This window comes from Furipterus horrens, unplaced genomic scaffold, assembly GCF_987537825.1.
Source record: "Furipterus horrens unplaced genomic scaffold, mFurHor1.1.pri manual_scaffold_7, whole genome shotgun sequence".
In the NCBI taxonomy this organism is placed as follows: domain Eukaryota; kingdom Metazoa; phylum Chordata; class Mammalia; order Chiroptera; family Furipteridae; genus Furipterus; species Furipterus horrens.
Window position 1 is genome coordinate 88,367,028 of NW_028327177.1, and position 24,755 is coordinate 88,391,782.

The window sequence follows — 24,755 nt, forward strand, 5'->3', positions numbered from 1 at the left end:
GTCTGAAAGTAAAACATCATTGTTTATTCAAACTGTCATTTAAATGTGGAGTTGCCATCGAGACTCGTATTCTCTGCAGAGCAAAATTCCCATCTCATTCCATGGTCCTGCTGCAAACATTAATGAGAATATGCCCCCTAGGAGAGAAATAATATCCAAATATTTCCCTGATGAAAAAGTTCTGCTTCATACATTGCCAAAAATCAGGAAAAAATGGATTGTTCTCTCACCAGGAAATGATACTAGTCTCAGCTTATAAATTAATTTTGCCATACCCAGCATCCACCCTGCAGCATAAAGTTGTATGGTGTTCATGAACACAGAGGAGGTCAGTGCTTTTTTTTTTTTTTTTTTTTTTTTTGCCTAAAAGAATATGTGTAGGGAGCATCTCCCTGCTTCTGGCCCTTGTCAAGTAACTAAGAATCCAGGGAAATCTGAGTTCAAGGAAAAATCTAAATGCAAAGGAGGTCCTTTGACATTCATTCCAGTGACAGGAAGTCCATCCAATTCATAAAAGCTGAGGAAGTAAGACCAAGGCACTCAAGAGTTTGAGTAAAGAAGCCAATCCAGAAATTCATGATTCCTGTGCCCAAAATGCCTTCCAATGTCTGTGATGCTGATTTTGACAAGTTACTTCCAAGACCTTCTTTCTCTTGTTTAACATGCCTGGCCCTACCCCACCTTCCTCCACACTTTACCCTATGCCTACCATACACATTTACTGGTAATAGTGGAATGGCCCTGCTATGGTGAACTGGCTGTCACCAGCCCTCTGCTGAATGCTGGGTCACCATGCTGAAAGGCCCCACAGTGCTTACTTCAGCTCTGTTGCCATTTGGGGCCAGATAGTTCTGCCTGGTATATGGTAGCTAAGAACATGGGCTCTGGGTTTCATATGCAATTCTATTAATTATTGCTTTAACGTCTATGCTACATTTTCCTCCAGAAAGTAGGAATAAATAATGGCACTAGCCTCAGTAGGTTGTTAGAGAAATTAAATGAGGTAACATGTAAACTGCTTAGACTAGTAGCCAGTGCACAGTTAACCCTCATAAATGCCAACTAGCATCATGATCTTTACTGTAGTCACCATAATTATTAGTGGTATTGTTGTTGTTTGTGGTGTTGGTGGTAGCATGCTGCCTGATTTATATGTATATGTGTGTATATATGTATATGCATGTGTGTATGTGTGTGTGCATGTATATATATGTGTGTGTACATGGGTGTGAGCGTGTGTGTGTGTATACATGCATGGATATATGGTGTGTGTATGTTCATAATATATGGACACACACATGTGCACATAGTGGTCAAAAGTATTAATGTTTGTTATTATCTCTTACTCTTCACAGTAACTTTCTGAGGTTTATTATCCCCAGTTAAAATATGGAAACTAAAATTCAGACAGATTAAAAAACCTATTCAAAGTCACCCTGCTAGTAAGAAGCAGACCCAGGATTCAACGGAGAGTTTATTTTGCTAATGTGGGCTGGGTAAGGTTCCCTGGTGACCTTTGTACCCTGTGCATGCCTCTGTTCATGTGTCACACAGTGTCTAATCGGTTGCTTTCTGTCATGGCTCCTCTCATACCACTACCTTCTGCTGACTAATTTTCCCTAGTAACAACCATACTTCCTGATACATGATAGGAGTCCAGGAAGTGCTTGAGAGGTTGGATTGAATAGCTGCACCACTGTTGGTGAGCTCCCATATCTAGAACGTGTTCTTCTGCCACCTCCTTCCTTCTGATTGTCTGCCAGTGTATATCATTTGAGCCTTTGGGGTATAAGGATCCTCTCTCTAAGTGGGGCTACCCTTGTCAGTTTTTACACAAACCCACTTCGTCCTCTGTGGATAAAAATGCAAAGGCAGAAAAGCAAAGCAAATGGCCGAGAGAGCTGTTAGCACTTTCTAATGCTGTTTTTCAAGATGTTCCCCAAATCCCTCAATGTTTCCAAGCATACACAACCCTAGTAGGAATTGTCCTTGGGGAACCATCTTCACTGAAGAATGTTATCAGCCCAAAACAAGAATAAACGTCCAGCAAAAAAATTTCTTCGTAAGACTTTGTTCACCCATATGCGATGTCTTCTATAAGGCAGTATGAAAAAACAGTCCTTTTGTCGAGGTGAATTTACTCTGATGCTTGGGAAAGTAGCAGTTGTGATAAACAACTCTATTTCCCTTATTTTGGCACATCTTCAGCTTTGAAATGCGTTTGTAGTGGGTCTGCTGCTAAAACTCTCCTCAAGAACCTCAGCTTAGACTTCCGGCCAAGATGGAGACCTAGACTGACATGCTCCACCTCCCTCCACAACTAAGAAGGACTACAACTACCGCAAAGCCAAAAGTAAACAGAAGTTCCAGAAAATAAAGCTACATGGAAGTCCAATGTATGAAGTTATAAAGAAGTGGTGCTCATCCGGACGGGTGGGAGGGGCAAAGCTGGGACGGAGAGGTTAAGCTGTGCCGGCGGTGGCAGCTGCAGCAACGGGCAACAGGCCTGCGGTAAGCACAGACACCATATTTAAGGGGAGGTGAGAAGCACCTGGGAGCACCTCTACCTGCAGACCAAACCTGTCGGCTTGCGATTCCAAGGCCGGGGAAGGCAGACCCCCATTGCCTCAGACTGTGAGGCCCAGAGGGTGTGGGGATGGAGGAGGAGGCTCCCAGTCTCTCAGCGAAGAGAGAACAGGAAGAACCCATCTTGGAACCTGCCCCCACACAAAGCACCACAGTGTGGTGAGAAGGGTCGCCTGGTAGTGACGAGTACATGGAGTTCTGCCCCCTATAGCATAGGAGGTGTGACAGCCCTGCCCAGAAAGCAAAAAACTTCCAGGGTGGCAGGGATAATGATAGAGATCCCAATCACGCAGCTGACCAGGAAACAAATACAGAAATTAATGGGCAAATAGATAGATAACCTTTCTGAGGCTCAGTTCAGAGCTATAGTTATAAGACAGCTTACAGAAATAACAGTGGGATGTAATCAAGATGGGGAAGGAATGAAGACTAGTCCTGCTGAAATGAATGAAAACACATATGAAAAAAGTGGTGAGGGAAGGAAAACCATGGATCAAATCAACAAATTGGAACATAAGGAAGAAACAACCAGTCAACCAGTGCAGAAAGAGGAAACAAAAAGTGAGGAAAATGAGGAGAAGCTCAGAAATCTCTGGGAGAACTGTAAGAGGTGAACAACAGAATTATAGGGTTGCCAGAAGGTGAAGAAGAAGAAGTAGAAATTGAAAAATTATGTGAAAAAATAATGAAACAGAACTTCTCTAACTTGGGGAAGGAAATAGACTTACAGGTCCAGGAAGCACAGAGAGTTCCAAATAAACTGGACCCAGGGAGAACCACACCAAGACACATTGTAATCAAAATGCCAAAAATTAAAAATAAAGAGAGAATCTTAAAAGCAACAAGAGAGAATAAGAGAATTGTGTATAAAGGGGTCCCAATTAGACTATCAGCTGATTTCTCAAAGGAGACTCTGCAGGCAAGAAGGCACTGGCAAGAAATATTGAAAGTAACAAAAATCAAAAACCTACAGCTATGATTATTCTATCCAGCGAAGCTGTCATTTAGAATAGAAGAGAAGAGAAAGTGCTTCTAGGACAAAGTAAAACTGAAGGAGTTCATCAGATACAAACCACTGTTATGTTATATGAGATGTTAAAGGGACTTGTTTAAAAGAAGGAGGATCAAAACTATGAACATTAAAATGAAAACTGTATCACAACAACCAACAACAGAAACTAGGGAATCAAAACAAAGGCAAACTAAGTAGGCAATGAGAGTGGAAAAAGAACTATAGGTATGGGGAACATATAGGGGGAAGGTCAGTGGGGAGGGGGAAGGAGGGGGTCAGCGGGGAAGGGGAAGGGGGGAAAGGGATGGAGATGATGCAGGAATTAAGAAGCATAGTAAGAGGGAGTGGAGTAGACAGGAAGAAGTTGAGAAGAACTATATGCACAACAAATGGGCATGGACTAAGGGGGGGCAACTGAAAGGAGGGGTTCAGTGGGTGAAGAGGAGCTGAGGGAAAAGAAATTGGGACAACTGTAGCAGCATAATCAATAAAACATATTAAAAAAAAAAAAAAAAAAAGAACCTCACCTTACCTGACACAATGCTACTTCTTCTAAAAGCTTAAGTACCCAGGGCAGAAAAATGGCCTTGTTTTCCCTTGCACACTTCAGTTTTATGAGCCTGTTTTTATGATGTCATTAGGAATTGTCCAGCTTCTGAGAGGAGTTTGAGAGGAGTGATCTTTCTTTGGATTTTTCCAATATTCTGCTGTATAAAAGTGTGGTGGATGCTAACTCTGGGCCAGAGTGAATGTTGTCACTGACCACTGGGTCTTCTTCCAAAACATCAGGACTGTGGAGTTAAAAGGCCTTGGGTGATTTCTGAAGATAAGTGTGATAAGAGAGTCTGTACTGGTAAGGTCTCTCAAGATTGATTGGTAGGAAAGAACACACATCACAGACATGATGGCTTTCTTGTTACCTCCATAGTAACTGTAAAGCCAGCAGCTGCCAGTAAAAATCCAAGATACTGCTTACCCAGCTCTCTGAGAATAACTTGTAGTTATGAGGTTTGGGCTCCAATATGAAGAGAAAAGAGATAGGTCAGTGTAACAGCCTTCGGGCTCTTAGGATATAACCTTTGCTGCTTGGCCTCCATTAACATAGCCTTGGAGACCACTATTCAACCATGAATTAACCTACCTCATTTTTCTCTTTACTCTCACAAAAGGCCATGTTCAAAAGGAGATGGGGAAATATTTTGTGACCATGTACAGTTATATAGACCTTCTTGGATTCATGGTTACCTATTATATTTTCCATGGAAAGGAGGAAATAGCAGTGGCCCTGCCAACTCAGCTTCATGGCAAACTGTTCTTCATCGACCAGATTCTTAGCCCAAAGGTCACCTATTTGGCAAAGTCACCCTAATTCTCTCAGGAAGAATTCATATCTCATGGACTTCCATTACAACAATGGCCTTGGTGTTTCCTTATAGAGCTTTCTCCCCACTAGCTGTAAGCTCCAGGAGAACAGTTCATATCCTTACATCACATTCATCCTGTGGCTAATACTGTGCCAGGCACAGTGTTGGTGGCATTAAATGTTTTCTAAGTGATGAGAGTTGAGCAGCCAAATCCTCACATTTCCATGACCTTCTCCATAAAAGGTACCCAAGGTTCAAGGTTCATAGCTGTGCCCTGATTGAGTCCAAGAATGATAAAAATCAACTGTGCAGAAGTTTTAGAGAAATAAGGCTCTTGCATTGAATCACAACTAGCTCTCATCAAACTCCTCTGCCTGTCATCTTGTTTCAGAGGCCTCCATCATGATCTTCTCTCCTCATATTCACTCATAGTGTGTTCAGACAGCACCACACAGTGGGCTGAGCTTGATCATAAAGCAGGAAATGATTGTACCAAGAGGTTCCAGAAGGAGTTCATACTCTAAGGCTGCTGGGTGGATTTCAGATCCCCACACACATTTATAAGGAAAAGCAGAATCTTGGTGTTCTTCTGGAACTCATTTCATCATGTCTTCACCGCCTCCTCACAGATGAGTCTTAGCTGCATTGATATTTAACATAGATATTTTGACAGGCCATTCATTCACTCATTCAACTCTTATGTATTCAGTATTTACTATGTGATGAACGTTATTTTAGAGAGCAAGAATTTAGCAGAGGTATCAATATAGGTATGGTCCTGCCTAGTGGCCCAGAAGGAAAGACAGGCATTAAACAAATTTTACAATATATTAATTATGGTTAGTGTTACTGAGAAGATGAGCTAATAATTACAAGAAAGTACAATAGGGGACCCAACCTAGGGAAATTAAGTTGTGAGGCTGAAATACGGAAAGTGACAAGATGGCTGAGAACTACACAGGAAGAAGGAGGAATGGGAAATACTTGTGGTGGTCTCTGGGTAGGAAGAAGACTGGCATAGCCACAATATATCTCCAAGTCTATATAGAGGATCCACTATGTGAATCTGAGTGAAGCTTTATGGCGTCAAAGAAGAAATACCCTTCTAGCTAACTAGTGGGTAAAGGGAATTATTGAAGGGGAAATAAGAGAATCTCAAGGAACCAGAATACAAAAGGAATAACCACACTTTGTGGGAATTAGAAAACCAATAAAAGTCAAAACTCCTTTCCTGTGACTCTAAATAGCTTATTCCCCACTCTTTTCTTCCCCCCTTCCTGTCTCTCTATCTCTCTACACCATTCTCTCTCTCCTGTGTCAAGGGTCTTATCTACATGATCTTACTGTTTCAGCTCCACCACTGATTGCAATCTCGATATCTCTCAGTTCAACTGCTTGAGAGAATAAATCTAGTTGATTAGTGATCACTTAATACAATTACTTGGTAGACTTTGAGTCAGGTGCTCATGTCCTAAATATATTATTTTTTTGCCACCCAGAATTGGGAAACTAATTCATATTCCTGTAATCTAGGTAGAGGTCTCCCCCAGCCTCAGAGATAAAGGATATAACTCATACCTAAACAATTCAGCCCTGGCTGCTGTGACTCAGTGGATTGAGCGTCGGCCTGCGAACCAAGTGTCGCTGGTTCGATTCCCAGTCAGAGCACATGACTAGGTTGCACCTCAGGTCCCCAGTTGGGGGTGCAAGTGAGAGGCAACCACACAATGTTTCTCTCCCTCTCTTTCTCCTTTCCCCTCTCTCTAAAAATAAATAAACAAATAAATAAATAAATAATTTTTAAAAAATTCAGTCCAAATTGTTACTGGCCTTAGAAATTGGTTCAGGAGTATGTACATAAATCAGACCTCGGGTGAGATTTCTCAGATTAAAGATTCCATCTTTCATGGATCAGCATTACAATGGGAGGTGTTTACTCTTCCTTTAAATAGTATGATGTGATGTTCTGACCTTTAGCAACCTTTTTGTGACATTAATGGGAGCAAGTTTGAGCATGAGCCAACCCAGAGGAATCCAAATCAAGATTTGGAGTCAAAACCTGTTCAGTTGTGGTGATATCAGACTGAAGCTGGGTCTACCCCCAGGACATTTTTAAGCCAATAAATTCTTTTTACTGTTAAAGCCAGTTCAAGTTGGATTTTTCTGTCACTTACAAAAAGAGTCAAACTGATTTGGCTTGCCCCTCACCTGGTCAGCTATGCAGCAGAACTAGGGAAGGCAAATTTATGTTTCAAGTAGGAAATGATTATTTGAGAAAGTGATAAATCCAAAGTATATTCAAGGCACCTGGACAACTTAGAGGCATGAACAAACAAATAGCACAGTCAAGGCATATTGCCATTATAACTGAATTCATAAGCAAGGAAATTTTAAAACACAGGTCAGTTGTGATACTGAATTGCTTTATGTTCTTCTCTAAAGAATATTAATCATGTTTTCCATTGCTTCGTTAATTTTTTTCAATTTTTCTAGGATAAAAGTATTCTTTTCAGAAATAGCCACAGGCTGTTTGAAACATCTAAAATGAGCTTCTTTTGAATTATTCATGTGAGAAAATCTCTATAGATATCCAGAAATAGAGTGTCTTTCTGTTGCCATAACTTAAAAACAACTGACTGTTTTGCTGAAAAGAACTGTTTCAACTCAAGCCAGAGTTGAAAAATAGTGCCCGATTTTTCTTTCCACAAATCAAATTTGCTACAGAAAACTGGGGGATGGGGGAGCACAAAATAGAACTGCAATAAAACATTTCACTCTTGCTTGCTATATGTTTATGTACACTTGTTACCTATCAGGGATTATAAGTAGAAGACAGGCAGATGACTACTCAGCTAGGCTGAAAATTTTTCTATCACAGTGCCACCATATCTAGGCAAAGTACACTAGTGGTAGATATTATCATAACTCTGGTTATAAAGTGTAAACCTTCTATGTAAATTGGTCTCTATTTACTCCTCTCTTCATATTATGCTTTTTCTTTGCAAGGAACGCAAATTTCCCAAGTTTGTTTCCAAAGAAATGGAAAACATGTACATCGAGGAGCTGAAGTCGTCCGTCAACCTGCTCATGGCCAACTTGGAGAGCATGCCGGTGTCCAAAGGCGGCGAGTTCAAGCTTCAAAAACTCAAACGCAGCCACAATGCTTCCATCATTGACATGGGCGAGGAGAGTGAGAACCAGCTCTCCAAGTCAGACGTCGTGCTGGTTTTCTCCTTGGAGGTAAAAAGCTCTAACCCTTGAAAGTTTCTGGGCACAGCAGGCAGCACACAGTGATTGGAGGCACCGCAGTCAGCTCGTTTTCTTCCTTGTACCTCAGGAACAGTTACTAAAATCGCAGCTTACTGAGCATAGGTCAGAGAACCAGCAAGTGATTCCCCAGCTCCAGGAGCCCATATTTTCCTCAAGGAAATGCAGTCTTAAGAACCACTTACTACATTTAATCTTGCATTGCTTTGCTGTCTTAAAGGAATGGTCAAGGATTTTGTAAAGACCTATGTAATTCAGAAAGTTTAAAATATGGGTAACCTGTGTTGAATTTATGAGAGAAGCAATTGAGTGTCATAGCGTGGTGAGCTGTAAATTTTCTTTCCCATCATCTCTCCTGTTGGCCGCATGCTGGAGAGCCTGTGGTTTTGGAGCCTTTTTAGTTTATCTCATAACCCAAAGGAAAAACCCTTTTGGGTCAGAACTGTGGAAGAATGCTCAATATGTCAACTCATTTCTCCATAACTTCTAGTCAGATGTTTATTTTCCATACATATATACTCTGAAGAATGGTTCTGATCTAGCTTCATCAGAATTCTCTGAGAAGCTGGTTCAGGATGCAGATCCCTATTGACCCAAATCTCTAGGGAGTGGGAATTTATATGATACAGTCACTTTGGAAATAGTTTGGTGTTTTCTCAAAAAGTTAAACATAAAACCACCATAGATTCAGCATCTCCACTCTTACACATCTATCCCAGAGAGATGAAAACGCATGTCCCCCAAAGACTTGCTCACAAATGTCTATAGCAACAGCATTCATAATAGCCAAAAAGTAAAACAATCTATATGTGTATCATCTTGTGAAAGGGTAAAATATTGTACATCCATACAAGGGAATACTGTTCAGTCATTAAAGGAAACAAACTACTGATATATGCCTTGATTTATTGAACCTCAAAAACATGCTTAATGAAATAAGCTAGATACAAGTAACCATATATTGTTTGATTCCATTGATATGAAATGTCTAGAAAAGGCAAATCTCTAGAAACAGAAAGTAAATTAGTATTTCTGAGGTAGGGCGTAGAAATGATTATGAGGGACCTTATTGGGGAGCTTTCAAATGTTCTAAAACTAATTAATGATGATGATTGCATAACTAAGTAAATTTATTAAGATCATTGCTTGAACTCTTGTAATGGGTTGATTATATCATATGTAAAATATGACTAAATAAAGTTACCATAAAAAAAGAATCTCTAGGCAAGTGCAGCCCAGGAATGTTCATTTTATTTTTTAATTATATTTTGTTGATTATGCTATTACAGTTGTCCTGATTTTCCCCCATTACCCCCCACCCCACTCGGTACCCCCAACTCCCTCAGGCAATCCCCACACCATTGTTTATGTCCATGGGTCATGCATATAACTTCTTTGCTACTCCATTTTCTATACTATGCTTTATGTCCCCATGGCTATTCTGTAACTACCTATTTGTACTTCTTAATCCACTCACCTCTTCACCCATTCCCACACACACCCCTCCCATCTGGCAACCATCAAAGCACTCTCTGTGTCCATGATTCTGTCTCTGTTCTTGTTTGCTTAGTTTGTTTTTAAGATTCAATTATTTATAGATATGTATTTTTTGCCATTTTATTGTTCATAGTTTTGCTCTTCTTTTCCTTAAATAAGTCCCTTTAACATTTCATATAATAATAGTTTGGTGATGATGAACTTTCGTTTTTTCTTGTCTGGGAAGCTCTTTATCTGCCCTTCCATTCTAAATGATAGCTTTGCTGGGGAGAGCAATCTTGGCTGTAGGTTCCTGCTTTTCATGACTTGAATATTTCTTGCCAGTCCCTTCTAGCCTGCAAAGTTTCTTTTGAGAAATCAGCTGACAGTCTTATGGGAACTCCCCTGTAGTTAACTAATTTCTTTTCTCTTGCTGCTTTTAAGATTCTCTCTTTATCTTTAACCTTTGGCATTTTAATTATGATGTGTCTTGATGTGGTCCTCATTGTGTCCAACTTGTTTGGGACACTCTGTGCTTTCTGGACTTGCATGTCTATTTCAAATAGACATTTTTTCAAATAGATTTCCAATTCCTTGCTCTTTCTCTTCTCCTTTTGGCACAACTATCATGCAAATGTTCGACTTCTTGAAGTTGTCCCAGAGGCTGTTTATACTATTCTCATTTGTTTTTGTTTTTCGGATTCTTTTTTCTCCTTTTTTTCTGATTGGTTATTGTTTTTTTGCTTCCTTATGTTCCATATCACTGATTTGATTCTCAGCTTCATCCACTCTACTATTGTTTCCCTATGAATTGTTCTTTAGTTCAATTAGTGTATCCTTTATTTTTGACTGATATTTTTTATGCTGTTGAGGTCCTCACTAAGTTCCTTGAGCATCCTTATGGTCAGTGTTTTGAACTCTGTATCTGATTGCTTATCTCCATTTTGTGTAGCTCTTTTTATGGAATTTTGATCTGTTCTTTCATTTGGGCCATGTTTCTTTGTCTCCTCATTTTGGCACCCTCCCTGTGTTTGCTTCTATGTATTAGGTAGAGCTGCTTTGACTCTGTATCTTGGTAGGTGGATTAATGTAGTAGGTGTCCTGTAGGGTGCAGTGGCACAGCCTCCCCTATCACCCAAGCTGGGTATTCAAGGTACACCCTTTGTGTGGGCTAAGTACTCCCTCCTCTTGTAGTTGAAACTTGATTGCTGTTGGCAGGTCAATGGGAGGGACTTACCCAGGCCAGTCAGCTGCAAGGACTGACTGTGACCATTGACCACAAACCTCTGCCCTCCGTGGAGTATCAGCTGTACAGAGGCAGGGTGGTGGTGCTCTGATATGGTCTGTAGGTATTCACTGGGTGTACTAGCTCTGGGGTTTCCCAGGTGGTACAGGCCAACGTCAGCCCCCAGGCTGTGTTTTTCCCAGGGCCACCCTGCCTGAACTTTAAAGCAATCTGAGATGGCTGCTACTTGTGCTGGGCTTGAAGATTTCCAGGTGAAGCCAAGCTGTGAATCTAGGCTGGTTGCTATTAGTGCCTGGCCTGGGGCTCTCTGAGACCAGCTGTTACTTGTTTGATAGAGTTTAGGAAGTTGTGGAGCACAAGCTAAGATCAACCATTCATATGGAAAAGCAACTTGGGTACACCCACAAGTTGGGTGGAATGGAGTCTCTGAAGATCTCCAAGGCAGATCAAACAGTGTTAGCCAGGTTTATGAAGTCTCAGATATGGCACCAGTTTGCTGGCTCTGTGAGGGATGGTTTAGAAAAGAGACAATGGCCTCTACGCACCTTGATGTCAGACACTTCAGTTCCTCCCTATATACTACTGGGCCTCTCAAGCTGCTACCCTGGTGCTGGAGCTCAGAGGGGGTGAATCTGAGTAGGTGAGTCCATTCGTGGGTTCTTTAAAGGAACTGCTTGGGGATCCAACAATTTCTTCCACTGACTCAATCCTTGCTGGTTTTTGCAGCCAGAAGTTGTGGGGACTTATCTTTCTGGCACTGGAACCCTGGGCTGAGGCCCTGCTGTGGGGCTGGAAACCCTCACTCCCTAGATATACCTCCTGAATTTTTACCCACCACACATGAGTGTGGGACCAGCTCACATATCTGAGCCCCTCCTACCAATCTGGATGGATGTGGTTTTTTAACCCCATAGTTGTCAGTCTTCCATTCAACTCAGTTTCTGATGGTTCTGAGTGATGGTTGTTCTATGTTTTAGTTGTAATTTTGATGTAGTTGTACAAAGAGGTGAGCCATGTCTGCCTACACCACCATCTTCATTGGAAGTCCAAGGAATATGCATTTTAATAACCTACCCAGGTATTTCTTATGCACTTCCAAGTTTGGGAACCATTTATAACTTATTAAAGCTCAAACCCCCCTAAGGATTTTATGATGGCCCTAGATTTGGGGAGACCAAGAGAATAGATTAAATTTCTGTAGATGTAATTAGAATTTGTAAAAACTGAATTAATTTTCTAGAACATCATTAAGGCTTGCTGTGAATTAACTGCAGGTAATTTGTTTCTGTTCAGTTTGGGTTTAGATAGCCACATTACAGTATTTTCAACATGTATTTGCAATCAAAAGAAGCACTATTCAATTAAATATAGAGCATTTGGTGTGTGATAAAAAACATCATCAGTGTAATTTCACGAAAACTTTCTTCTTTTAATACTGCTACCTGAGGCACTGAATGCCTTTGGGTAGGTTTCTCTAAATATGATTATTGCTAATTAGAGGCGGCAATTTATTCCCTACTGCCTCTTGTCTTTTTACAGAAAAGAGAAAGAGTAGTTCATTGATTTTTATGAAGCTTTTAAATCTGTAATTTTCTAATTCTTTATCAGTACTGAATATTATACAGCTAATTATCTGAAATACCAATGTGGACTAGTGCCCAACCACACTTGCTTGTGTACATGATTCAAACAGGCTTTAACTTTTAAGTTCAAGTACAGAATAAAGTGCCCCAGGGCTCCCAAATACTTTTTAATTAGAACCCAAATTTGCACATCACACCACAATTGCCAGCAAAAATCATTGTATATGTATTTGTGAATATGTTTGGGGGAACACAAAGAGAAGAGGCAAGAAGAGGGGGAGAGGCTGTCATCTCATTAGGGAATTGAATTTTCAGATTGGTACAAGACAGATTTTATGTAATTATAGAACTATCTGCCTGGAAGGGACACCAGAGAGCAGTTAGCTATGGCCAAAGAACCAGGGTCCAGGATGCCAAGTGACATGACCCCTTGGGCATGGTGAGTGCTCTGATGAAAAAGAGTAGGTATTTATAGAATGCCACTGTGGGCTGTGCTCTGCCATTATTCACTCAGTGATTCTCACAGCAATCTTTTGAGGCTTTTGTAGATGTGGAAACAAAGGCTCAGACAGGTTAAGGAGCTTGCAAGTGAAGATTCAGATCCAAAATTTTAACTCAGATTCTTTAAATTCCAAAAAGTGTGTGTTTTTTCCCCTGTGCCTCCCATTTCTTCTCATTTCTATGGTTCTTCCCAGTGTAAAAGTTTTCAATTACATACATCATTTGGTCCTCACACGATAGCCATAGTGAGAGATAGGACACATATCCCCACTTCACAGATGAGGAAACTGAGACTCAGGAGTTTGAAAAGAAAAGTGGAGTGGCATCAAGGGCAAGTCATTTGCCCAACATCTCATGAGAAGTACAATGGTTCTCAAAGTAGGACTCCAGGATGAGCAGCAACACATTAGCTTACCAGGAAAATTATTAAAAATAAAAAGTCCTGGGCCTCACCCCAGACCTACTTATCAGAAACTGGTGGTGGAGTCCAGCAGTCTCTGGTTTAACAAGCCCTCTAGGTGGTTTTCATTCACACTGAATTTGAGAACCAGTGGACTATTTAGCAGCAAAATGATTACTTATGAATCCTGGTTCAGCGCCAGCCCTTATTATACTTCCTTGAGTCAAACCCATTGAAGAAGTATACATTTTTGCATGCCCATATCCTTCCCTTGTGTAACGTCATGACTTCTTAGAGAGTATAATTAATTTTTTTAATACATGCTACTCATTATAGAGCTCTGATGCATGTCATCTGTTTCAGATTTTTAAATCAGTGCCTCTGCCCTCACCTCATTCTAATCCCCTCTCTCTGATAAGTGACAGGGCATACCAGTCAGTATGAGAATAATAGGAGTGGATTGACTAGAGTTTGAAGGTAGAGATGGGAAGCACCAAGAGTTATAAATTGTGTGTCTTCGTCCATCTAGAGTATACAGTTATAGACACGGTTTTGTTTTAATCTAACAATGTTGGACTGCACAAAGTTTGTGTATTTTATTCCTCCCTTTTTGGGTTATTATCAAATTTTCAAAACCAGATTTCTGACTTTGATTCTGATTCATATTTCCATTTTTCTGGTAGGAGAAATTAGAGGATCTGGCACCAGTGGGCCAGGGAAAGACAAGGCAACAGTGGGCTATAACTGAGTATCAACTGCTCCATTTAGATGGAGTGTGTGCTCTCCAGTTTGCCACAGTCCCCACTACTCTTTATTGTCTCTGACTGTAATGCTGAATGCTACTTGCCCTTAATCTTAGCACTTGCATTATCACTCATTATAAAGGGAAAAGTAAATTTATTTACATTGTCTCTACCAAGTGCTGAATTAAAAGCTAGACTATTTTTAAAGAAAAAGGAAAGAGCCATGACCAGTGAGTCTCAGTTGGTTGGAGCATTGTTCCATACACCAAAAGGTTGGGGGTTCAATTCTCGGTCAGGGCACATACCCAGGCTGTGGATCCAATCCCTGGCCCGGGCATGTATAGGAGGCAACCAATTAATGTTTCTCTCATACATTGATGTTTCTTTCTCTCTCTTTCTTTCTCTGTCCCTAAAATCAATAAACATATTTTTTTAAAAACTCCTATGTTTAATAAAAAAGAAAGAAAGCAGTAGGAGAGAGCCAATTTCTTTGTGGAAATGAAAACTGGTCCTGTGACTAACACAGAAAAGAGTAGCCCATTTAACATTATATGTCTGGCTCCTGTGACCATATGAATTAGTGAGGCTTGTCTTTCCATCAGGGAGGCAATGAGTTACACTGTAAGAATTGCATCTTCATGCTAGACTGGTCCCGGCACCCAGCACAGCTGGTAGAAACCTAATAGAAGCCATCAGGTACATGTTAGCTTTTTTGTAACTTCTTCTCATTCATATATTTTCCTCTAGATGATTCTACCCAAGGGCTTTGGCAATAACCGCCACTGTGTGTGATTAATTCCAGGTGGTGATCATGGAAGTCCAAGGCCTCAAATCCTTGGCTCCCAATCGCATTGTGTACTGCACAATGGAGGTGGAAGGGGGAGAAAAACTACAGACAGACCAGGCCGAAGCATCTAAACCAACGTAAGTTTTGTTTTTCCACCTTTTATCATCCATGGGTTCCATTTTGGCTAACTCTTAAGTTAAAGGTCTGGTTTTCCTGGAAAGTTCTAGAAGACATATACTTTGTTTATTTTTCAAACAAAATGGCTTGATTACATTTTTATTTGGTTGCCACACACATGTTCAAATTCCTTTAAAGCAGAGAACAGAAGAAAATTAAAGAAATAGTTGCTTTTCTGGAGGCTTTTTGTGTTTATCTTAGAGAGAGTTTGATATAAATTTGTTTTATTATATTTTCTAAATAATATTTGGTTTATTACATACACATTGTTTTCAACATTTTTATGTGCCATAGTTACAAATATATGGTTAGCAAAGCAGTCTGTTACATTAGACCTAATACATTATTCCTTACATCAGTATGTATTAGTCAAATGCTTACTGTGTGTGTATAGGTGCTGTTGCACAGCAGAAAGGAAGATAGTCACCGTTACAGCCCTACAGGGTTTACACTTGAGTGTGGGCATCGGAAACATAATCACACAAATATATAAGTATAATTACAAATAGTTAAAAATGCTGAGGAACAAAGAGTGTTTTGAGAGGAGATAGCAGGGGGACCTGAACCAGTTTGTGAGAACAATATCAGAGTAAGTATTCTTTAGGAGTTATAAGACATTTGGACTAATATTATGAGGGGGACTCAAAAAAACAGAATTTATTTATTAAAAATTGTGTATTCTTACATGTTTAAACTTCAGTCACCTTCAAAGTACTCTCCATTTGCTGCAATACACCTATCAAGGCATTCTTTCCATTGCTCAAAACAAGTTTTTGAACTCATCAATTTTGATGCCTTTTAGTGCTTCTGCTGTTTTTTTGCTTAACTTCTTCCACATTGGCAAAATGTTTCCCTTTGAGGACTTTTTTTCATCCGGGGAAACAAACAAAAACTCACTCAGGGTGAGAGCAAGTGAATAGGGAGGGTAGGGCATGGGGGGGTCATGCCATTTTTGGTCAAAAACTGTTGAACATCAGCACAGTGTAGGCAGGTGCACCCATAAATAACCCATCATGAAACAGGCAAACACACTGAGTCTTCAAAACTTCACTAAAGTCAAACGCCGCCTTTTAACAACAACACCAGTTGGTACATTGATAGAGATGTGTTCCTAGAACACTCACCTAGTGGGGGAAGCCTGTACTACAAGGGGCCCGCCCCTCCAGTAGATAACTCTGGTTTTTATTTGGGTCCCCCATAGTATAAAATTTTAGTGAGGGCAGTGGAAGTGAAAAGAGGGCTCCAAGCAATGTTAGCTTGTACAAAGGCCTCGTGGCAAGGAAAAATTGAAAGAAGGTCAGTGGGACTGGAGGTCAGATAATAAGGTATGCCTAAGTTGCCAGTGAGACAGGAAGGGGACACACTGAGGGACCTTGTCAGGCCATGAAAAGCAAGCATGGAGATATGTGATTAGATGCGTGCTTTGAAAAGATCACTCTGGCTGCAGTGGAGGGGGCCAGAGTTGATGCAGGAGACCAGTTAGGATCCTATTGCAGTGGTTCACAGGGGTGATGATAAATTCATTTGGGTCAATAGACCCTTAGGCCTCAAGGATTCTTGAAGATCACTGCTCTCTTCTCTCCCTAACCAGTGCCTCTCTGTCTCTGTCTCTGTCTCTCTGTCTCTCTCACTCTCTCTCTCTTTTCTATCTCAATTAAGCCATCTTAGACTAATGAGAATTGTTTTTATTGTTGTTAATTCATAAGAAAGTCATAGAAAGGGTAACTCCAAATAGCAGCTCACTGCCTCTCCTCCCCTACAGCATTATGAGCTATTTAGCAGAACATGAATAACTTACCATGATGTTCAAACAACATAGTTCAAAGAAAGCACTGAATGTTTCCCAGACTAGAGAAAATATGAGGGCATTGTATGACTTCAAGTGGTTTTTTTGCATGGATAGGCAAAGGCCTCAGATGCTCAGAAACTGGGTGAAATTAATGAGCGCCCGCAGGAGGAAATGGAAACCAGTGCAGCTTGTCACAGACTGCCTTTCCTCCCTTTTTTAAATTTAGTTTCACACTGTAAATGAACGCAGCTTCTTTTTTGCTATTATGAAATCTCACATTTTCCCCCAGCTCTCACCATGGCCTGATCACTATCAATGCTACTATATTATACTGCATTATTTATATGTGCTTTTTAAAAATGTGCCGTGTATGGAAGAAAAACCTAGTTGGTGTTTCTTCCAACCTTTTAAGATACTGGACCCAACATGGTGTCATGAATTAGATAAGAAAGGGAAAGACTCTGATTATTCTAACAGGCTGTTGCTTTACACGTGCTATTTTAACACAAAATATAATTCATATCACTTTATTGGGTTAAAGATTTCAGTTGCCAGGGTAAATGATGGGCTCAATTTCATGTGCTTGTGAATGTTTAAAACAAAGTTTCAGATCACAAATAAATATGGAATACTTCGATTTACCTACTTGAAATATTCATACTTCACATATATATTCACTTATCTATACATGTACATTATTATGTCCATATAAATAAAGATCTCACACTGAAACATTTGCTTTTCTACCTAGAATAGTATAACTTTTTATTTCTCTTGAATTAGTAAGTAGGTTTTATCAAAACCCCCCTGAGAGTAGGTTGGCTGGTTGGTTGGTTGGTTGGTTGGTTGGTTGGTTGGCTTGCTGGCTAGTTTTTTTAATACAGTAGGAATGGAAGTTTCATGACTAGCATCAAGTCAAATCAGTCAGAGGTGGCTACCTAGCGTGTTGTGTTGAGAAAGGTTCTGAAGCCAAATCCGTAGTCAGAGGAAAATAGTGCCGTGATCAACTTACAATGTCTGCTATGGGAATGGAAGGGGCATGATTGCCCTGTATTTGCCATTTCTATAGTATGCCAAAGAAATACACCTAGAGTTTGAAATCTACCAATGCTCTTGCTGCTTCCTGTCCTTTCCATTATCCTTTCTATATAAATTCTCCTTGTAACCACTACTTGTCTTTCATTTAAATCCACTGTTCTTTCCTGATTCTCTACTTTCCCTTTGGCTTTGTGACAGTTTAGTTCTGGTAGCTTTCCTCTGCCAGCAGTTTTATTTGGTAGGATAAATGAGCCTGTTTGTGCAGGTCCCTTTCCTTCCTCCTTCCCTCATTTGTACTTAGAATTCTCTCCATCATTTCTTTTCTTTGAAGATGATATTTCTCCTCTTTCCTCCCCTCTTCTACTTTCAGTTTCTCCCATTAGTAATCTTCAGCTCTCATCTCTGCTACTTGACTTTGATTATCCCAAAAAAGTGTCTTTTTGAGGGTTATCTTTCATATATCCTAATAACTCTATTTTCATCATCTGACAATTTAGGCTTTTTCCTGCCCCAATCATCTTCTGAATCTTGTCTTTGATTCATCTTCTGAATCTTGTCTTTGACTCTTCTTATAGCCAGCTGATCCATGCTTTATTTATACATTCTAAAACTAAAATTCCACTCAAGGCCATTTTATTTATTACTTCTAAATTCTATTGATGCTGTTAAGAAGTATTTCACCCAATAACTAGAACAGGAACACCTTATCCTATCATGTGTCTATGAGGAATTTGTCTTTTGTCTTTTTTTTTCAACTACAGCCACAAATCCAGGAGTACATTACATAACCCAATTTTTCCAAGAGTGTGCTTTTAGAACTTTAATGTGTAGACTACTCCAAGAAAAATAAGGGCAGGGAGAGTGGAACTTTACTCAACCAAAAGTAAAGTGGGAAATATAAGACATTATATCTTCCTCTCCTTTTGAGTTCTTAACAGTGTATATTGTCATTTTAAAGGCTTTGGAGATTTCCAACAGTAAATAAATTTATTTATCCCTAAGTTTCCAATATTGTTTTAACTAACACCTATTATCATTGATTGGAAATGCTGTGCTATATCATACAAACCCAGTAATGGAGGTTCCAAACTTTCCTTCACCTCCTTTATCAATGTCATCTCTTCACTTAGAACCAGAGCCCTGTCTGGCATGGTCATTTTGGATCAGTTGCATATAAGAATGCTGTGTTCGTGATTTAAATATACTTTATTTTGGGAAAATACTGTGTGTGTGTACATGTGTGTGTCGTCCTTGACTCATTTTTCATGTTATCAATCTCCTTACAACATGTTGCTTATTTTCAAGCAGACTATATACCCTTTCCTGGGATTTTAATGTGGAAAGCCAGGAGAATATATGATCAAACATTTTCAAGATTTATATTTATTTTAAACAGTATTGCCTACTTTTGCAACACATTGTTTCTGCCTCTTACAGGATATCAGTAGGGGGTGGAGGCTGAAGTAATTTTTAGGAGAGCAATCTCAGGAAGGCATGAAAATGGAGAAGGGAAATACTTGTGGGTTAAAGAACCCAAATATTTTTGTCCAGCTCCTTTGAAATAGAGCAGAGGACTTTTCTGGCCATGAGGTGGCACTCTCACCTCTGCTGATAACAGAGGTTATGTTGGGTTTTACCAAAACACGGCATAGAGTAACACCAGATCATGTGATAAGGAAGCCGCTCCTTTTTCTGGTTCTTCTGACCAAATCTAGAAGAATGTTTTACTTTGGTTCTAGTAAGTCTTTAACGCCTCCACAGGTCTCAGATTCTGAACCTTCCACAGGCAATGTTTAGATCTCAGTTGACCAAAAACTTTTTCTGTGTACTAGTCCTTGGGATACTTTAAATGGAAAGAGAATTATCTTTCCTGGATGGATCCTTTGAAATTTAGGTGTAAGGAATGATATGAAGCATAGGCACTTGCATTCTCTCAACAAGCGTTCATGGAATGCTCAACTTGTTTCCTGCTAATTCTGGGGCTACAGTCATTAATGATATAGGGAAAGCCTTGGCCTCATGGAGCCTACATTCTAGTAAAGGACACAGGCAATAAAAAGTGAACAAGTAAGTATAAAGGATAATAACAGACTGTAGTTTGTGTTACTTCCCATTTGTGGCTCCTGGTGCTACTTTGTCTACTGCAGCAGTGACATGAGATTTCCTTTTTTAAAAAATATGTTAACATTTAAAAAGTGAATTAATTTAAATAAAATATATTGAGTAAGTAGTAGCACAGGTGGTACCCAGATATGATTTTTAACAATCATCAAAGTGTCTTTTGTTGGTATGTGGACATGGCAAAGATTGGGAAAATGGTATACAAATTACTTAGGGAAAATTGATGTAAGAAAACCTGTCTCTTTCAGTGGATTTGTACAGTGTAAGTTAACCTCTAAAGAAAACATGCCCTGAAGATTAAATGCCAGAGAAAAGTAAGTAATTCTGCTAAAAAGAAAGGCAGTTTGAGTTAGCAGCCCAATACTGTGCTGACTTATTGGAAATTATACTCTTCTACATTGAAACCAAGGATGCCATTTGGCATCTGGTCATGTAACAAGTTCATTATTCCCTGGCAAGCCATGGGCTCCATGATGTATGGATTTCATTATTGTCAGGAATTCAAAAACACAATCAAACTATTTTCTGCCACTTTCCGAGAGATATAAAAATAAAATACCTTAACTGGTAAAACTTGCTATAGACCTAGCATTTTTCAATGGCACCTTATCTGACGAGACCATATTTTTTAAAAAGAGCAAAAACACAATTACATTCTGTAATATTTTTGTTCTGTGAACTACATTATTTGTCCTAATGGTACAATTCAGAATGGGCTCAGCTTGATAACCCAATTATTGATAGAAATGTAGCTCCATTATATCTCCCTACATTAAGTCAAAGTCAGAAAAAGGAAGTTGTAGCTCTCAGTTCCTTGCCTCATGTGTCATCTTTTTAGTGGTACTTCCTTTCCCAATATAATGAAAAAGTCTCCTGTGTATTGAGCCTTGCAATGGTTTAAATGGAAACAGAATATTTTCCTGAGTGGCTCCTTTGAAATTTAGAAGTAAGCAATGATATGAAGGGTAGGCACTTGCATTCCCTCAACAAGCGTTCATGGAATGCTCTACTTGTTTCCAACTAAGGCTGGGGCTGCAGCCATGAGTAACCTAGGTCTAGTCTTCACCTCATGGAGTGTACACTCTAGTAAAACACAAGCAATAACAAATGAACAAGTAAATATAAAGGATAATAGCACATTGTATTTTTTGTTCTCAAAGAAATGAAAAGGCTGCTAAACTAAAAAGCAGTGGAGATGTAGGGTGCTCTACTGGCCAAGTAAGCCAACTCATAGGTAATGTGTGAGTTGATAACTGAAGGATGAGATGGGACCAGCCATTAGAAGAGCTAGGAAAAGCACTTTGGGCACAGGGAACAGTAGGTGCAAAGGCTTTGTGGTAGAAAGGGACTTGATGTGTTCCTGGACCAGAGAGGAGAACAGTATAACTAGAATTTAGTCAGTGAGGAGAAGCATGCTACAGGAGGAGTCTAAAGAGCAAAGCAGGGCCAGAAAATCAGGACCTTATAGGCCACGTGAATGATCTGAACTTCATTCCAAGACCACGGAGAAAAGCCACGGGAGGATTTTGAGCCAGGGATAGAATGATTTAAGTTTCCATCTGTAAGCCTGAAGCATATTTAAGGACAAGAGTAAACTTGGAACAACAGGCATATTGGTGAACAAATATGGAACACATACTATTTGCCAGGCATTAGTGTTAGAGTGGGGAGTAGTGTAGACCTGACCCTTGACATTGCAGAGCCATGGAGAAAAGCTGGCTGGAAATATCCAAGCGCTGGAGCACAGAGTGATCCATTCTCTAGGAGCCACTATAGCTTTTGAGAACTGAAAAAGTACCATATGGGAAAAGGGCCTCCTCAGAATCAGCTGCTTTCTTTCTACCTTTCTCAAAACTCCATGCTCAAGGTCACAGTCCAGGAGACATTTATGTAGTACTCAGTGGGAGCTTGTATACCATTTCTCTTGTTTTTCCTTTCTGAGAAAAAGGCTTAGCTTCTTTCAGAGTTAATTAAATCATAGATGGTAAAGGCCAGCACTGACCCAGAAATTCGATTTTACTAGGCTCCCTGAAAATATGTAGGTTGGGAGGAAGCAGAATTATAATCACAGTTTGGAATGCTTAGAGACTAACCTGTCTCCCAGACCAGAAAGCTGAGTCCAAAAGCTACAACTTGTACTGAAAACCAGTTTGTGTTTGCTTGTGAGATGGAGGGAGAAAGTGTGGTGGCTGGTAAAACAGCGAGCAGGGGGGTAGACAGGAGAAAGGAATGGGTGCTGGAGAACGAGCTTTGCAGAAGGAGCTTGTAGTGCTGCACCTGACTCCTGCATAAATTTACCTCCATCTCACATAAGTCACCACCCTTTGTAGTGTCTCAATGTGCTAAGAAGTGGTATCCAAGACCCCTTCTCCCTCAACAACCCTATAGTTCTATTTCATCCAGCTGATCCAAAGAAGATCCCAAAGAAGATCCATAATGGCAGATCTGAAGGCAGAGTTTTCAGGAATTGCAAGTAACTTTCAGTTGGTGAAATTTCTATAATTGGTAAGAGTTTCAGAATTGAATGGTTGAATGGTGGCTAGAGTTTGGCAGTTAGACTGTAAAGCTCCATCTAAATGTGAGAAATCCTTGAAAGTTCTGATTTCAGGAGTCATCCAATGTTGGGTAGGCTTAACACAAGGGTGCATTTTTTTAATGGCCTCCAAGGACCAAGTGACAATAGGTCCACTGCCTTTCTGGTTTAGCTCTGAATACCTTGTCCAAGCTTGCTTGCCACTTATAACTAATGCTGAGTAATCTGAGAATTGAACTTATCACACATCACTGTTCAGTGGAAATTCAATTCAATACATTTCTTCCCAAGTGTAAAAAACCACTCTACTTAGTGATCAGGGAGGATATAGAAAAGAGGATCATATAGCTACTTACCTATAATAATGGAATGCAGCCCAGAAACTCCACATTCTCACTAATAAGAAAACAGGAGAGACTGGGATTAGATTCATCAGTGCATGGAAGCTGTCTTGAGTCATGGACCAGATCACAGAATAGGAAGCCACAGCACTGGGTCCATATCTCAGCTATGTGACCTTGGGTATGTTACCTAACTATGCCAAATTTCCCACATTCTTGTGAAAATTAAATTAATTAACCTAGCTAAAATACCTAAAACTGTGCCTATCACATAGTAATTATGTTAGTTTTTATCATCATGGCTTCATTCTTGTTTGGAAGGAGAAGGGAGAGATGGAAAAAAAATGGCCTGGGTCTAGAATAGTTATCACTGCCATTGATTCAACACTTTATGCCAGGTGCTGTACTAAGTATTTCATAGTCAATGTTTTATTTAATGCCCTACCAAAACCTCTAAGATAGGCACTATTGTTATTCCATTTTACTGAGGTTCAGAGAGGTTGTCATTTTACTGAGGTTCAAAGTTGCACAGATAATATAGATGAGCCAGGAGTCCAACCCAAAGCCTGTACTTTTAACTCATTCTGCCACCCTATCTTTCTGAAAGAAATCACATCACTAAAAGAAGGTAATTTGATTACCATTGATTATTTAGCAAAACTATCTAACAGGGCTCATTTCCTTTCCATAAACTCAGGTTTTTGGGGGGTTAAATCACTGGCCCTATTTAAACGGTGATGAAAGTGCAGTCACATTAACATTAGCACAGATGTTTCATCTCATTGCAGACACTCAGCTCAGCAGGCACCATTTAACCCATACCCAGCAGCACTGTTAGGTGCTACAAAGGCGAGCCTGCAAAGATAAGCCAGAGGTGGCCCCTGCCCTCAATGTACTAACAAAATTCCAGGAGACCATTAATGATAGTGATCATCATCCTTCTTCATGCACATAAGCATCAATAACAATTGCCCCAATCATTTATTGAAATCTAGGTGCCAGGCACTGATCTAGCTGGTACACTATGGTTGAGTCTGACAGACCAAGTCCAAATCCCAGCTCCACCACTCATTAGCTTGGTGACCTTGAGCAAGTGGATTCTCCTCATTGAGCTTCAGTTTCCTCCCATTTGAAATGGAGACAATAATATAACCTGCCCCATGGCATTGGTGTTGAAAAATGATATGATCCATGCTAAGGGAGGAGTTCAGTAAACAGCATATCATAACCTCTCAAGAAATATTATTAATAGCTTAAAATCCACTATAATCTCACTGACTCCTACATGATATCCTTAAGAAATAGATAAACACTATCCCCTCTCTTTACATGTAAAGAAAAAGCTCAGAGAATTTAGGAAGTCAGCCCTAAAATCCTACACCTCCTCAAACCCAGCCACTTGAGAAGCAAATCGCCAAGTCTGCCTGATGGGAAGGGCACTTTTGCCAAAATGCCTTCCAGAGCTGGTGTACAGACCCTCAGGGTGGGCTGCCATCCACTGGATGATACCAGAGCTGATTCCTAAAGACAGCAGGAATGGAAAAAGGCACTGTCCTCCCTGTGTCTTCATCCAGTCACAATACACCACAGCATCCAGCCCCACTACAGCCAGGGTCTCCACAGCCCATTCTTTCAGCTTCTTTGTGGATCAGAGCCTTCATTCCAAAGAGGTTAGATTGTTGCTGAAATACTACTTTCTATGTGTTTGTAAGTGCCTTGCTTGTTTTGAACAAAAACCCCTGTGCTGTGATATAGAGCTCAACTCACTGCAGGGATGCAGGTGAGTGTGGG

At 40.1% G+C, this 24,755-nt stretch overlaps 1 protein-coding gene across 8 annotated transcripts in view; it reads left to right on the forward strand.

Moving 5' to 3' along the window:
• Positions 1-24,755, forward strand: part of CADPS (calcium dependent secretion activator) — a 527,617-nt gene that overhangs the window by 263,447 nt on the left and 239,415 nt on the right. For all 8 annotated transcript variants that reach the window (XM_090283896.1, XM_090283897.1, XM_090283900.1 and 5 more), the window contains exons 5-6: positions 7,969-8,202; positions 14,981-15,102. In XM_090283896.1, the coding sequence (XP_090140022.1) occupies positions 7,969-8,202; positions 14,981-15,102 (356 nt within the window). The remainder of the gene's footprint in view (positions 1-7,968; positions 8,203-14,980; positions 15,103-24,755) is intronic.